Source organism: Varanus komodoensis, unplaced genomic scaffold, assembly GCF_004798865.1.
Source record: "Varanus komodoensis strain SLA01 unplaced genomic scaffold, ASM479886v1 scaffold1, whole genome shotgun sequence".
Lineage (NCBI taxonomy): Eukaryota > Metazoa > Chordata > Lepidosauria > Squamata > Varanidae > Varanus > Varanus komodoensis.
Window position 1 is genome coordinate 125074746 of NW_025335268.1, and position 15541 is coordinate 125090286.

The 15541-nt window shown below is 37.9% G+C and overlaps 1 protein-coding gene across 1 annotated transcript in view; it reads right to left on the minus strand.

Moving 5' to 3' along the window:
* Positions 1-1653: 1653 nt before the first annotated feature.
* Positions 1654-15541, minus strand: part of NUDT3 (nudix hydrolase 3) — a 36584-nt gene continuing 22696 nt past the window's right edge. Inside the window, exons 3-5 of the mRNA XM_044444403.1 lie at positions 13734-13778; positions 11742-11826; positions 1654-10435 (exon numbers count right to left, since the gene is read on the minus strand). Coding sequence (XP_044300338.1) covers positions 10263-10435; positions 11742-11826; positions 13734-13778 — 303 coding nt within the window. The 3' untranslated portion in view covers positions 1654-10262. The remainder of the gene's footprint in view (positions 10436-11741; positions 11827-13733; positions 13779-15541) is intronic.

Here is a 15541-nt window from a genome sequence, read left to right on the forward strand (position 1 = left end):
ATAAAATGCTCTCTAAACAAAATTTTGACTTCTGGCTCTGTAAATTAATACTTCTGTATAAAACACCCCTCCCCCCCAAAAAAAATTAAAAACTCAAGCAAAAAACCAAATGCACTTTTGAGTCATGCATGTGACTATTTTTCAGTATGGAAATAAGCTTAATTTCTTTTACTTGATCCAAAATTTATCTGACACACTTTGTCCTTATCCAAGAGTTCTCTTTCAGCAATGTTCATGGCTTTCATTAATATGTTTCGTGCCTAAAAGTGTTCCATGGTCAAATTTGTTTGGGAAATGCTAAAGTTTTCTGAAATAATTCTAATTTCAGCTTCCTAAGTAGACTGGTATCAAAAGAACATTTTTTAATTATGGGCTAGGTGGGGGGAGAGAATATAGCAGACAAGGGCTTTATTAAATTGTACTCCTCCCCTAAATTACAGTAGAAAGAAGTAATTCATGGGAAATAAATCTGCCAATGATTACTCTCCACTATGATGGCTAAAAATGGAATGGCTTTGGGCTCCATGCAGACCAAAGCTAACCCTGATGTATTACTCTTGGCAGTATCATCTAACATGTTCCTACTCTGTGATGCACTGGTATTCACAAGACACTGTTACTTCCACTACTGAAAAGTAATCATTAAGAGCGCCCTTATACATCCCCAGGGAAGGCACTGATTTCTATTTAATATCATGCATTACTTCAATATCACATACAAAGTTATTGTATCTGCCAGGCAAAGGCCACAGACACACCATTATTTTTATCTAACCATATACAACTGGAAAGAGTTATAGGAGGGCATATTTTGACAATTCCATGCTGTAAGCTGCTAAATCCTATAACCATAATAGTGAAAATCATTAAAGTGTGATTGCTTCCCCCCACCTCCAAATTGTCTTGGCTTTTGTCCTTCGTTTCTCTCCCAGTTTTCAGTTTTCCTTTGGGTCAAAGTGTTTTTTGTTTTGTTTTTTGGGGGGGTTTTCCAAGCAGAGCGCAAGTGGCAGAGCACCCACTGATGTCTGCAATGGCAGCACAAATCCTTTTCATCATATGCATACACAGTAAAATCATCCATGCAGTTCATATTCAATGGATGTTGTGCACCTGCACACATACACACAGCATATCCTTCCTCTGAAATGAACATGTAAGTCCTAATGAGTTCAGTGCAGAACATTTCCATTAAGCATGATTTGCAGTCCTAACCTTAAGAAAATGTGACCTTAAGAATCAAGTACGAAATATTCAACCATTTGGAAGCTTTATCACTGCGGACTATTACAGTTCCCATTGCTAATGCAGTGCAGTTCAAAAGTCTGCATAAGGCCATAACATACCCACGAATATACCCACTTAAGTTACATTAGTTACCTTCAATCTTTTCAAACCCCAGACCACTGTTTAACTCCAATATGAAACACAACCACCTGGAAATATGAAAGCCTGGAAATATGCAAATACATAATTAACTTATCATGCAGCCAGAACCCCATAAAGTTCCTTGCTCACCAGATTCACAAATTTGTCCCTCCATATTCATGTCCCACCCTTCATGTAAGATACTAGTTCTAACTGTGCAATGTGCATAATTTCACACATTTGGGAAGGAGCTTTAGAAAAAAACAGAGGCCACACAGTAAATAAAACTGTATATTAAATATGGGTGTGTTTATTGGTTGGCAGCATTTGAATATAACCTGCATGTGTCAAATTAAAGAGTGCTAATAAAAAACCTAGTAACTTCCTTTTAGCTTACATATTTTATATCTAACGGATTTTGAGGAAGAAAGTAACTTGATATAGATTGACAGGGCCCAGCTCCTCAGTTTAAGGAAATGATCACCATCCTGCTCCTGTTCTACAATGATTCACACTGACTGGATAACTGGCCCAACATAGGCAAAGTATTGTTTAAAGGGTTCAATGGAAACACAAACTCATGGCTGAAACTATAGTAAAAGGATGCTTTTACACCTAATGAGAAAACTGAAAACCTTGGGTAGTTAGACACACACACACACACACAAGTAAGCCTGTCTGTTCAGTGCACAGAACCAAAATGCAGCATTAAACACACGTTGAGTGTTCAAGATATTTTTAAAACACAGGTTTTAGCTATAAGCTGGCCTTCATAGGTAACATACTTCAAACTTTTTCTTGATAGCCTCACACATAAACGCACAGTATTTTGTACACTAGTCTTCCAGTTCTTTCAATTGTTAAAGATGGATTTCCAGCCACTGAGAAACACATTTTGGTCTTGGTTTCATAAGGAATGATGAACATATTCAATGTTTGTGCTCAAATCAAGTTCACTGAAAGCTTGTATGTGTAGCTTTAAGAGCCTTTTACTATCATTTGGCACTTTAACAGAGATTTCACAAGATCAGAACTCTGGATATTTAGCATCTTGCTGGTATCATTTTTGCATTAAGGCTCAGTTAAAAAAACAGCCTCGGGAAAGTTAGCACATACACCCCACTCATAATGTCTTGGTCTAAATTCAGTAGAAAACTCTCTAATGTTATTCTGACCAGAGTACAAGTTTCAGAGTTGTCTTATCATTAGTGGGGTCTGTCAACTACGGACATAAAGTGAGACTTCTGACACTAGTGGAAAAATATTAACATCCAAAGTAAAGGACTGTCCACTCCAGTTAATAAGAAAAATGTACATCTAATTTAGTATTATATATTCTACACCAGCTTTGATGGATAAAAGTTATTTACAAATGAATTTAGTACCAAAAGCAAGCTCATGAAGTGGGTAGCTTGCATAATGTCAAAGCCACCAGAAATGTAAGCACATACATGTGCTGTCTGAATCGTATTCATTCACATGGGTATCAAATCTTAAATATTTCCAGATCATCACTATTACACTAAAGAGAGGCCCATTGTTGACAAGATTGCTATTTAAAATGGAAACTTTCTCACCTAAAATGTCTTTGTAATGGGATGGGGATGGGATGGGGTAGATTACTACAGTCTTTTTTTAAATAAACAAGTCAATCTAAGGAGGTTTCTTAATTATCTCAAGAGTTTAGTTTCCAGTTCTTGCAAGGGAACTGATTCTAACTCTCACATACCAAAGACTGTAATCCTATATTGCAAGGGTGCCAAGCCTCTTTCAGCTCAAGGGCTGAAAAACATTTCAGAGAAGCTCTGGGTGGGAATCACATTCCAGTGGTAGGCAGGGTTGAAGGCAAAGGTGGGGGAGCACTTCAGTTTAAGATGTGAATGTTTGTTTTTCTCTTGTGTCTGCAAGAGATGGTATCAAAGCATATTCCTTCCAGTATTAAACTAGAACTTTAAAAAGCAAACATCATGTTCATTGTAAGAAAAAAAAAACCAAAATCCATATAGGGTAGTATCTTTACCAGGCCAACTGGAAGACTATCAAAACTATGCAAGCTTACATAATCTTTCAGACATTCTGACTACAACATTCAGTCTCTCCCTTGCCCATTCCCCCAACTCCCCTGGCCAACCTTTTCTTGTATGATCTTGGTTGTTGAAGAAATCTAGAGATCTCAAAAGGATACATATTTTTGTGAACCTTCAGCTGGACTACTGAAGATATTACACTATATGGGTTTTAAAACTAGAAGGTGTTTGTGCTTTTGTATTACAAAATACTCAAAACTATAAAACTACATGCCACAACAACTGACCTGGAAATTTTATATCAGCTGGAACAAACTCTATAGAAGGCTAAGCCGCTAACTGTAGTTTACATGTGGAATTGTGAGTCAAAGCACATATGATGCATCACACAACACAGATGTACATTCGGTACATGTAGCCCAATATTCTCTACTTTGGTGGCAGGTTTCAGGTGAAGGTCTTTCACAGTTGCAGTGCCCAGGTTCCTTTAACTAAGCACGTCTATACTGAAACTGAGAACTTCAGTACACATGTATGCTTTATCACTAAGATACAGGTTTTGCCCATACTTGTGCAACTATATGGCATCACAATAAATGTGGGATTGGAACTCAGTCCCATGAAACCTAGGAGCAGGAAGAAGACTTTAGTGCATCTTAAACTGAGCAGTTTGGCAGCACTGTACATTTGGTGGCATAAAAACATACCAGAATTGCTTACTTTATCTCCAGCAATGTTTAGGGGCTTTACTTTTAAACAAACTATTCCAAGAGAAAATCCATTATTAATAGTCATTAGGAAATAATTAATTTCCTTCCTCTTCACTTCTTTTTTTTTTGGTCCCAAGTGGTCACATCTCTTGCCTTTGCCTTGCTGAAGGCAGCAGCATTAAGAAGGGGCAAGAGTTCATCTTCGGGCCAAATCCCATAGTTGCCATTTGACGTATATGTTATTGAACTTCATGTCCCAAAATAGCAACACCCTGCCATTCTCAAGTTAGCTGCCCATTTTCACAGTTTCATTTCTCAGAGGGCACACTAAAATATATTATCTGGACATGAGACAAATGCTTGGAAGAATTCAGCTGTAATCCATAAGAAGAAATCCCTGCTTGTTCAAGTACCACTCTTCTCTATTAAGTATGCATTTAAACCAACACATGAATAGCAAATATCTAAAAAATCCAGAATGCACAAGCTCCATTCCCATTTCTTATACTGTTCTTAATAAAGCTGGAAGTTTTGCAGAGTTGATATAAAAGCTTACTTTTTCCATATGAAATGGCACAGTGGTAACATTTGGGAGAGCGGTCCTTCCATTTATTACATCCTTCATCATAGACAGGAGGCGATGGAGAACAGTAAATAAAAGGTGATATGGAAGGGTTTTAGAATAATCTTTTCTTCATGCAAATTCAGACATTTGAATTATCCTCCTGCTCCTTAACAGGGTCAAACAAAAGTGAGTAGTTACCATAGCTGATTAGTAATGTGGCACATCAAATTAATAAGCTTTAAAGCCAAAATGGTAGCTTCTCTTGCAGAATTATAACATAAAGAAATTGCTTTAATGGTAATATTTAAGAGTTGGCTTTTTAATAAAAGGTAAACCCGAGAAAGCTTGCTTTTAGTAGGAGACTAAATTCACATCAAGTTTGCTGGAACATCTACTTGCATTATTTACCAACCATAAACATGAAATACTAAACACCAGCATTCATGCTGAGAAAACAGTACTTTTGGGGAAATTAACTGCTAATGCTCCTAATAAAATCTGTTGTCATGAAAAGTGGCAAATTGTACTCAAAAGTAGCTTCTTTATTACAGAGATTAAAGTAATACATACATAGCCCTCCAGTATGAAATAGGCCTACAACACTACCATCTCTTGCTCACTCCTCCCGTCCCTCCTGAGTACCACACCCAGTGCCTGGAGACAGCTATATTGACAGATACAAAACCAGGCAAAGGATTAAGAAAAATTCACAATATTTGACTGAAACCATTAGTCCCCTCAAAACAAGTTGCACTTTTAACAAAAGAAAACAGGCAAATTCAAACTGATCAGCACACTTACAGGTAGACATCCTATTTCTCATGCTTATGGGAAGCTCAATTTTAGATTTAGATAATGATCTAGCAATATTTGGAATTAAGTTTACTTTCATTAAAAAATATCACCCACTTGCAAATAGTGCTGAAATTTATACATCCAGGCTCAAAAGTATGAACTTCAAGCTAATACCACCTCAATTAGAAGGTAAATATTATGACTCCCAAATTCTTCCCTGGCTCAAGTTTTAGTCTTAATTTCTCTGGCTCAGATTTTAATCCATATGTTCTTCAGTAATCTACTCACCCCCAAATACCTTCTTTCCTTCAACCCCTTTTACATTAGTACAGCTAAATGTGGGAAGCCATTGGATGATGGAAGCAAGGGAAGTCTTACTTTTCCTTCAGATAACCTTTGAAAAAGCTACATGTTCCAGAACTATTTGGTAGCTATGCAACACAGAAGAAGCTGGGAAGGGGAAGAGCCCCATGCAACCCTGCTGGAACCACCTGAAACAGCAATAAAACAAATGCATTTGAGGGACTGGTATGTGGGAAGAAATGTTGGTATTCATGGAGGAGGGAACAGGTGGACTAAATTCAGGTTGCCCTTGCAATACCTTTGCAGTTTTCTGCAACACAAACTAGGCTTGTTTATTTGCCTCTTTCCCCAAATTCCGAGAAATCACTAACTAGGTCAATATGGCACACCATTATTTTTATTGGCAGATTTTTAAATTAATAAACAAAATGGGCTTTCTTTGGGTGGGAAGGGAAGAGGATGGAGAGAGATGGTTGAAATTATAAGAATATGGTTAACAATGAGTAGGAATACTTTTGGAAAATAAAAACTATGCTGCATCTAAAATCATAAGGTAACTTCAGACTAAATTCCTCATACAAAGCTGATTTCTCCATTCTCAAAAAAGCTATTACAAACTAATTCAGGGTTAAATCCCAGAATGTTAATAGCTACATCAAAATACTCCAGGATATTCTATTTACTGTACATCACACATCTAATCTATGACACTGAAAACATGTATGGGATGCCACGCTTGCCTGTATGGGTGCCACGCTTGCCTGGCACTGGAAAATTATAACTGCAATTTATGCAACAGGATGGCACATAGAACGCAGACAGCTTGAAGTGGTTTTGTCCTCCTAGCAAAGAAAGTAATTTTCTCTCCATTTTGGAAAATCTAGCAGAGGTTGTGCATTCTCACCCACAATGCTACATTTCAGAATCACTAAGATTACCCAGCAGCTGTGTGAAAACTCAATGTCAAAAACAGGTTTAAGCAGCACAATCAACTCTGAATGAAATAGGGCTGATATACTGTACACATGATGTGAGGTTTCATCTAGTCCTTATCTAAATGAAAACACCAAATCTGAACTTGTAACAAATTATTTGTAAATTATATACCAATGAATCTGAAGCACCATTCATTCTGTACCAGAATTTGTTTAAATAAAGAAGTGCACAAGTTCAGTGTTTTTTTTTTCAATGAATCATATATTCATCCTCTTCTCTGCCCTCTCAAGGACCAGAAATATAAAAGTAAAAGCTGGGTTTCCCAAGATCCATAGGATATACAAAAGAGGTGAGCGGGGGGCACATATACAGTTTCCACAATATTGGATGCCCAGCCTTGATATGAATCAGAGAGCATTATCCTATTTCATTCTTTAATGCATGATAGCCCCTGAACATGGAGGCCTATATGCATCCAAGGCAGGGTGTGAGACATGGCAGCAGCACTATCTGTCACCTCACCTCTTGTATTTTATCTAGATGGCTGTTTCAGCAGTCTAGATGAAGCATCATAGAAAAGAGAAGGAGAACAGAGCATCATTTGGTCCTCAGCCTCATCTCTGCTCTCACTCCCCATCATGTTTCTTTAGCCCTCTCTAAGGTTGATTTCCAACCTCAGAAATTCAGCTGGTTGAGGTTCTTTCTCCACCAATGGTGAGGGAATTGGGCAGAGGTTCCACATTCAAAGTCCCAGCTTTGCAGTTGGAAAACCTCCAAGCTGGACTTCCAAATAATCCTATGGCCACCCCAGACAATGTCAGAAGCTCACTGGATTGCTATAAGGATATATGTGACTATCAAGCATATTCTACTGCCCTTTCCAGCAGTCCTTGATTACATTAAATAATCTAAAGTCTTTTGCATGTAGCATGCATGTTAAAGCCCAGCATGAAGTCTAAATTAACTGAAGGTTTAAGACATCATAACCTTAAAGTGAGACTCAGTCTACCTCTTTAGCACTGGTTTACATTTGAATAGAAAACACCCTACTCCTTATACTATGTTAGATGCACGGTCTGCCAATGCAGGAATTTCCAGTGTAATTATACATGCTCTGAAAAGATGAATTGATGCAGTGACATTTCCATTTATATTACTAAGTAGCTTCATGACTCGTTTATTACAGAATACCCTGAGATATTGGGAAAGCTGTGAACTCTATAGTGCATTAAAAGCAGGTGAAAAGGTGGGGTTAGTAAACAGGAGTAAGGACTGGGTTAAAATACACAAGTGAAGAATCCAGACAGTTTGTACCCCAAGAGCTGCATCCTCCATTTCCAGTTTAGAAGGCAAACATCAACCATTCTATGTAGTTGCATAAACAGCATCAATCATCCCACTTTAAACTACTTTCTTGGCACAATTTATTTTTCCTGACTCCTTCCCCCACCCCCACCCCAAAAAGCTGTTTGCAAATCATTAACAATATTCTATTCTAAACTGTCAGTTTAACAGCCCTATAAAACACTTTAGAGCTTTTTAAAAAGTGAGCATGCTGTAGATATTAAAACTGCAGTCTCCCTTTCAGGAAGCTTAGTTCACTTTCAAACTAACTTTCAAGTCCTATCTATTCATTGAGACATAAAACCCTTAGCTGAAGGCAACAGTTCACTATATTGGCAAGTGCCACATACACTTTAGTAAGAGGAAATCTTATACATTTCAAGACACTAGTCAAGCCCTTTGTAGTTAATTGTTTATTGTTTGATTTTTAAGATGAAGGGCAATGAAGTGGCACAGCATAATTTCAGATTTGTTCTGGATGATCAAGTTCAAGCCACTTGTTGAATTATTACTCTCAGCCTTCTCCTGGGTAAAGCTTTTGGTGTTAGTGAGCCTATATTATGGAATGCCATCCCATTCACTGAAAGTAGGGAATTCAAGCAAAGAAATAAAACTGGATCTCAAATTTCACAGCAACTTTCCAAAGCAGGAAGGATACAAACATTCTTTACTTAGGCTGCATAACTGTTTAAAGATATTTTTTATGATCAGAGAATGATCAGTTAAATAAGAGTACTGCAGATTTAATTTCACATCTTGGCTATACTCTGACAAAGAAGTAGTCACCAAATATAGCAACTAGGTCCTGTCCCAAGCCAGGGATTAACTAATGCCCTCCCCCAAACCTTCCCCAAGCCCACCCCCTCCCACAGCCCTTTCCAAAGTCTCCCAACTAGACAACACTGTTGGCAAATCAAGACAGCATGAAACATACATCAATAGAAACAAAAATGTGACATGTGCCAATGCATCAGGTTAACTATCCTATTAAAATGACACAGTTCTCCACACCAGCATTTCTGCTCAGGAGCCAGTTGCACCTTTGCCACCTAGGGATAAGCTTTACAATTTCGAGCATGCTCTGTGGTGCATTTACAAGTGCTGTAATGCTACAGACAAAAAAAAGTCAGACACCTGACAGTTTTCCCTGGGAGCAGTTTTCAGTGACCCAATGCGACTGTCTCACTATGCAGTGACTGTCCCACCATGCAGTGACACTCAAAGAATAATCCAATGCTTTAGCACAAATTATAATATCCAGTTCATTATGGTGTAAGGCATGTGGACAAGAAAAGGTATCAGCAGTATGCAGCAGGAAGAGAAGAATTCCACACCAGCAAAAAGCATTGGTTATGATGCTCCAGTTCATTCACTTTTAAACTGATTTCGAATCCCTGATTCCTATTTACTGAGGCTGGAATTCATTTAGTTTCTGAAACCATATGCTTTTGAGTAAGTGGTGACCAATTCCTTGTGCTTCTGTCCATTGTTAAATGTCAAATTGGCTGAAACTGTAGTAGAACGGAGCACCAGGGATGTCCTGCAAGTGACTGTAACTTGGCCTTCTCCTCCAAGTGTCACTGTACTAAATTTGGGTCAGGGTGTGGGGTGCAGAGAGACAATCTGGCCCAGCCACTAGCACTGTCACAAAAAGTTTCTTTAAAAAACCAAGGCAAACAAAGATTATGACAACCTCCTTTATAGAAGCAGCCCATGTTTTTAAAAAATCTTGCAAAATCAAAGTGTTAGACTTCTCAATCTAAAAAAAAGTTACATGCATGAGCTGAGAAAGTGGCCACCACAGCTATCTCAACAGCACCTTACTGTACAAAATCTAAGACTTTAAAAGACTGATCTTACATTTGAAGCCTTCTTTAACTGAAAATATAAGAAATCTGGCTATGGCTGGGACAACACACAGGAACATTTCAGAAGGTGAAGCTAGCGGCCTTGCTCTTTAGCTTGCCAAAACTTTGTTAATAGGGAAGGGGTACTTCATGCACAAGATGTGTTTTACAAAATACATATCCAAGAAAAAGCAAGAAAACCCCACTCTGCACTAGAATGCAACACTCAAACATTTGCACTGCCAAAGGCTTCTGCACATGTCTTGTTTGACAGAGGAAGCATGTGAAAGCGGCAAAAAGAGGGGAAGAAGGGAAATCCAAGTTTCAGTCTACTTTTCAAAATCTATTTCTCTTATAGGGATGTCTTCAGTCATCTGATGTCAGACAGTGCACTCTCATTTGAGAAGGATGTAGTGACAACAGGAGTGCCGTTGTTGGCCAGATAGCCTTGCCTCAAGGTTTCAAAATATGAGGCCTGCACAGGTTTGTGATACTGCAGAACTTTTATGGCATCATCTATCTTAAACCATTCCCTTTTCCTTCCTGTAGACAAAAAAGAGAGGAGGGGACAGTTAGCAATACAGCAAAGCAACTGAAGGATTTATATTCCCTTCTATAGAAAATGTCTAGACAAATTGTTTACTGATTTCAAATATAACTATTCTTCAGCAGCAAGGTGATAGCTGCCAAGATATGTATGATTCACTGACTGGATTTTTACCTCTTAAGAAACAAACAACCAATTATTCAACTTTTCATTAAATAGATTTACATTACAACAGCAAGGCTGTAGTGTAACAAGTACTCACCACATTTTTGAAATCAACTTTATTAATACTAAAGGAAAGAAAGGTAATGGGAAATAATGTATTTTGTAAGGAAAATACTGAAACAAATACAATGCAATCAATCACTTTAGAAAAGTCAGTAGGAGATTTATAGGGAAAATATTGTTGTGTTACTGTGAAGCATTACTGTGAAATAAAAATATGCATGGAAATAAATTTGTAGCTGAGAGGGAAATAGCTTGGTAAGAAACGATCTGCTAAGTAATATGTTATCTACAAGGTGTGTAACTTTCTATAAAAATGAAGAGTTTCTGTGCAATCCAGGAACTGAAGGCAAAAACCCCCCTATGGGTATGATGAAGTATATGTTAGAAAGAATAATACCATTTTAAAAATTATGTGACACTCTGTTATTGCTACTGGAGTTGTAATTAGTGCATTTCCTTTTCAAACACACACAAAATATGAACCATTTATTACTTAAACATGCACATCCTCTAAAAAAAACCCTGGTAATGTAGGGTAAAGCTCCTGCCTTCTAGCATATCAGGTTAGGCTGCTGCTTAATTTTGCCACAGCCTAACTTTTCAATGTGAAAAACAATTAATATGCTTATATACTCGCTCCCATTATAAAAATGCAACAAATTTCAGTTTTCACCTTTGTTCAACTGTCCGCTATTTTTACCAAATAGTAATAGATGGATGGATGGTAGAGAGAGAGATGGATGAATGATAGACACAGGGAGAATATACTGGTACATAAAGGAATGATCAAGGATGATGGGAGATACATGAATGACTGATTATTCTGAAAAAGATGGAATTCCCAGGTATATCACAAGAGTTTTCAAATCATGCAAGACTGCTTTAGGAGATGAGTTCAGTCCATAGACTGAAGGTTTTTCTCCTCCAAAAAAAGTAGGAAAACCACCTAGTGTGGTACTTTTTTATTTCTAAAGAAATAACATAAGTATACAAACTTAATCCAACACAGAGAAGATGATTCAGCTGCCTCCTCCTACAAGGAATCAGGAATAATGATGCACATAAACATCTTACCAATATTCACAGAATCTTCCCAGTCTTCTAATACTTCTGTGACAATTAATACATAAACATATGTTCTGTGTTTCCTGTCCTGGTTCTGAAAGGAGAAGGAGCAACACTAAAGTTAGGCTGCAAGCATACAAGATACCTGGTTCACACATCATGCTAAGATGTGGTGGGTTTTTAATATGGGTGGTTGCAGGGTAGCTTAACATAAAGTGATTTTTCTGTTTTTCACAAACAAGCTTCCTTGAGAACCTGTGGCTTGTAGAAAGATTGTTTAGGGTGACTTGTTCTCTGAGTGGCTTGTTATGGTGTGTGAACCTGACAATTTCATCATGTGTTGTTGCAAACAGCTAGAGAGCCTCCCTACAAATATAGCAAAACCCTTTGCTGCTCTCCATGATCTGGCTAGTTCACCACCATTCTCTTTCATCCCTTCTTAGTGCCCTTCATTTTCTCTTCATACATTGTGAAAAAAGGAAACTAGAGAGTGTCCCAAACACATTTACAATTTTGGTCAGTTCTGTGCAAATGCACAAGCATGACTGGCAGTTGGCATTTGAATGCTCTGCTGTGAAATGTGCATATTTTTAGTAAACTGTCTCATTTGTCTGTTTTGAAATCTGCATACCTACTCAGTCCCTACATATGTTTAGTGATCCTTCCAGCTGCTCTGTAACCTTTCTGACAGGAAACAGCAGAAACTAGTGGAGGTACGATAAACATGGAATGGTTCAGGGAAGAGTTCAAAGCAGCTTGTGTCTGCAGAAGAAAGGGAACTTTAGGGGTGAATGTTATTACCTCAGTAGAATGTAAAGCAGCCTTTAAAGAGGAGGGGGGGTCATGTGCAAGAGAAGCCCTGGAGGATGAAATGTAGAAGGCTATTGACAAGTATGCTTGACTAACTAGTATGCTTGACTAACTAGTGGATAAGCAGTCTCATTCAGGACCACTCCCCAGCCCAAAACTGTGAAGGTGGAAGTGGAGGATGAAAGGGTTATATGCTAGGTGTGATAATGGACCTCTGGACTTGTGGGCCTGTGTGCTTGCAGAAGACCACTCAACTAAAAATTTTAAAAATTGCTAATACAACCCCATGTTCACAAGTACTCAGAAATTTAAAGCGCTCCCATGGTCGGAGGGGAAGTGGGGAGGAAGTCCCCCCACTTCTTCCCTTGCAACCTCAGTAGACCAATAGCAAAAATGATGTTACAACGAATGGAACAAGGACATGAAGATTTCTGCCACGAAAGCCCCTCGGATGTGTGCTGGCAATGACTGAGAAAATTAAGAGAGACTGAGGTAGAAACAAGACAGAGCAAGCCAACAAGTTGAGAATAATGGACAAGCCACCATGGCTTATTCTCAGGAATGCCTTAGCATGAGCTTGCCCCAAGTCTTCAAAAATAATTATTTTCAGTGAAGCACCGATGGGAATATTTTTAAAAATAGCCTAACTTAAAGCAGTCCCTCCCAAGTTTACCTAATGAAATGAAGATTCAAAAACATTTTTAAAATGAAACTACAGATGAAAACATCAGGCACAAATTCAAAATACATATTAGTTACAACCTTGAATCTTGGAAAATGTTAGCGATTTCTAGAGTCAAGTCTTTAAAAGACTACAAATCAGAGGGAATTTAATTAATAATCTTACTGTCTCAGTGTAACAAGTAAAGCTTTTAAACTTTAATCATGTAACATGCATATCGCAAAGAGCGCCCCGACTATGGAATGCGCTCCCCAGAGAGGTCCGCCTGGCGCCATCATTATATGCTTTTCGGTGCCAGGTTAAGACCTTTTTATTTAATCCATATTTTAATATGTTTTAATATTTTTATTATTGTATTTTATTAACTTGCAGCCAGAGTGGGTCGTCAATTTATTTATGTTGTTAGCAGTCCAGAGACGTTAGTAATTGGATGGCATACAAATTTTATAAACGAACGAATGAATGAATGAGAAAAGTGTTTTACCAACTCTGACCATTTTTATACTCACCTCAAATATTCCTACTAATCTTCCTAATGTCCCTTTCACTCCAGCCTATGACAAGTACAAAGAGAAGAAAGACACACATTTACTAATTCAGATTATTTCCTTAATTCAGTAAGAGCCAAACTACATATGAGGTCTAAGATCAGATTTGCAACACCTTTTCAAGCTTATATACAGCTATGGGTAAAAACTTATCTTGTAGCATTAGTGTTTCACAATATATACAATAAGAATTGTTCCCCAAAGCTGGTATTAGTCCCACAATAGAAAAAGAAACAGGTATCTCTATCTTCACTGTATTTTCCATTAGATGAGTGAATAACTAGTGCAGGGTTCTGTTAAGGATTAACTACCCCCTTCTCCAGTGTAGCAGGAATGAGTTAATCTCCTCTTCCAATATCACTGCTCTAAGTAGCACTTGGCCACCTTTACATTTAAAAAAAAAGACATAAGAGGTTCAACCATGACTTCCCATCCAATGTCACACATAATTCATCCTTTTGACTAACTTGTTCATCAACAAATGTGAAAAATGGTGCAGGTGTGAGTTTGTTTGAAAACAATACTAATAACAGGGCTACAGTATAAATGTATATAGTAAGAATGTCTACCACTTGACAAACCTTGACTTTAAATGGAACTGACTTTAAATGGAAGATCCATGCATTAGTACCCATCAAATAAATGGAAAACCAAATGAAAATGAACTGCGCCAACTTCGAATTCCACTTTTACTTTTTAAAGCTTTAAATTTTTCTTCAATGTGCTCATATAAAAGTGGGGTCACCCAGGATATTTTGGTATCCATATTAGAAAAATGACAAAACAAAACTAACATGAGGTACAGCCCATTAAAAAAGTATCCTAAGCAAGTCTTCTTGAAATTAATAGGAGCTATATAAGTCATAGTACTGCACTATTCTAGCTTCCATGCATTTTAACATGGTTTGGGCAGAAGTCAAAATCTGTCCCATTTAACAGAACTGAAAAATTACTTGAGAATACCTGCCATATTTTACCCCATAATGGAAAGGTCTTTTAAAAAAATGATAACTAAATAAATTCATATATATAAAGTAGTATGTACAATATTGGTCCTGAGGATTCTTGACAACTGATGGGAAATGTAACAATACAACCTGAAAATTTGCTCAATACTGGCAAGTCCCCAGGTTATGAACAAGTTCTGTTCCTGAGAAAATGGAAATTTGTCTTTAAGTCAAATTTGCATGTAAGTCAGATCACATAAAGTTGGCCCTCCACATTCATGCAGGTTAGGGGCACAGGCCTCCTGTGAAAGTGGTAAAACCACAAATAGCTCTACCCCGCCTCATCATGCCCACCCAAACTCACCAGTGCCTCCTCCTTGCTGCAAGAAAATGCCAGAGAGATTTCCATCTCTAGATGGGAAAGGCAGGAACGCATGGAGGCCTCCCTTGCACCCTTTTGCATCCTCTCTCTCTAAGGTGATGACGATTTTCCACAATATTTTTAAAAAATAGGCTTTATGGCAGTTTATTTATGGCAGGTAGGCAGACTGTGTACCTCCAAAACTGACAGAGAGAACACTGTGGACATAATCTACCGTGACTTTAGCAAAGCTTTCAACATAGTGACCCATGACATTCTGATAAGCAAATTAGCAAAAAGTGGACTAGTTTGAGAACCTATTAGGTGGATCCAAAATTAGCTGCTAAATTGGACAGAAAGAGTGCTCATCAATGGCACCTTCTCAAACTTGAGGGAGGTAAATAGTGGGGTGCTGCAGGGCCCAGTGCTCTTCAGCATCTTTATCAATAATTTAGATGAGG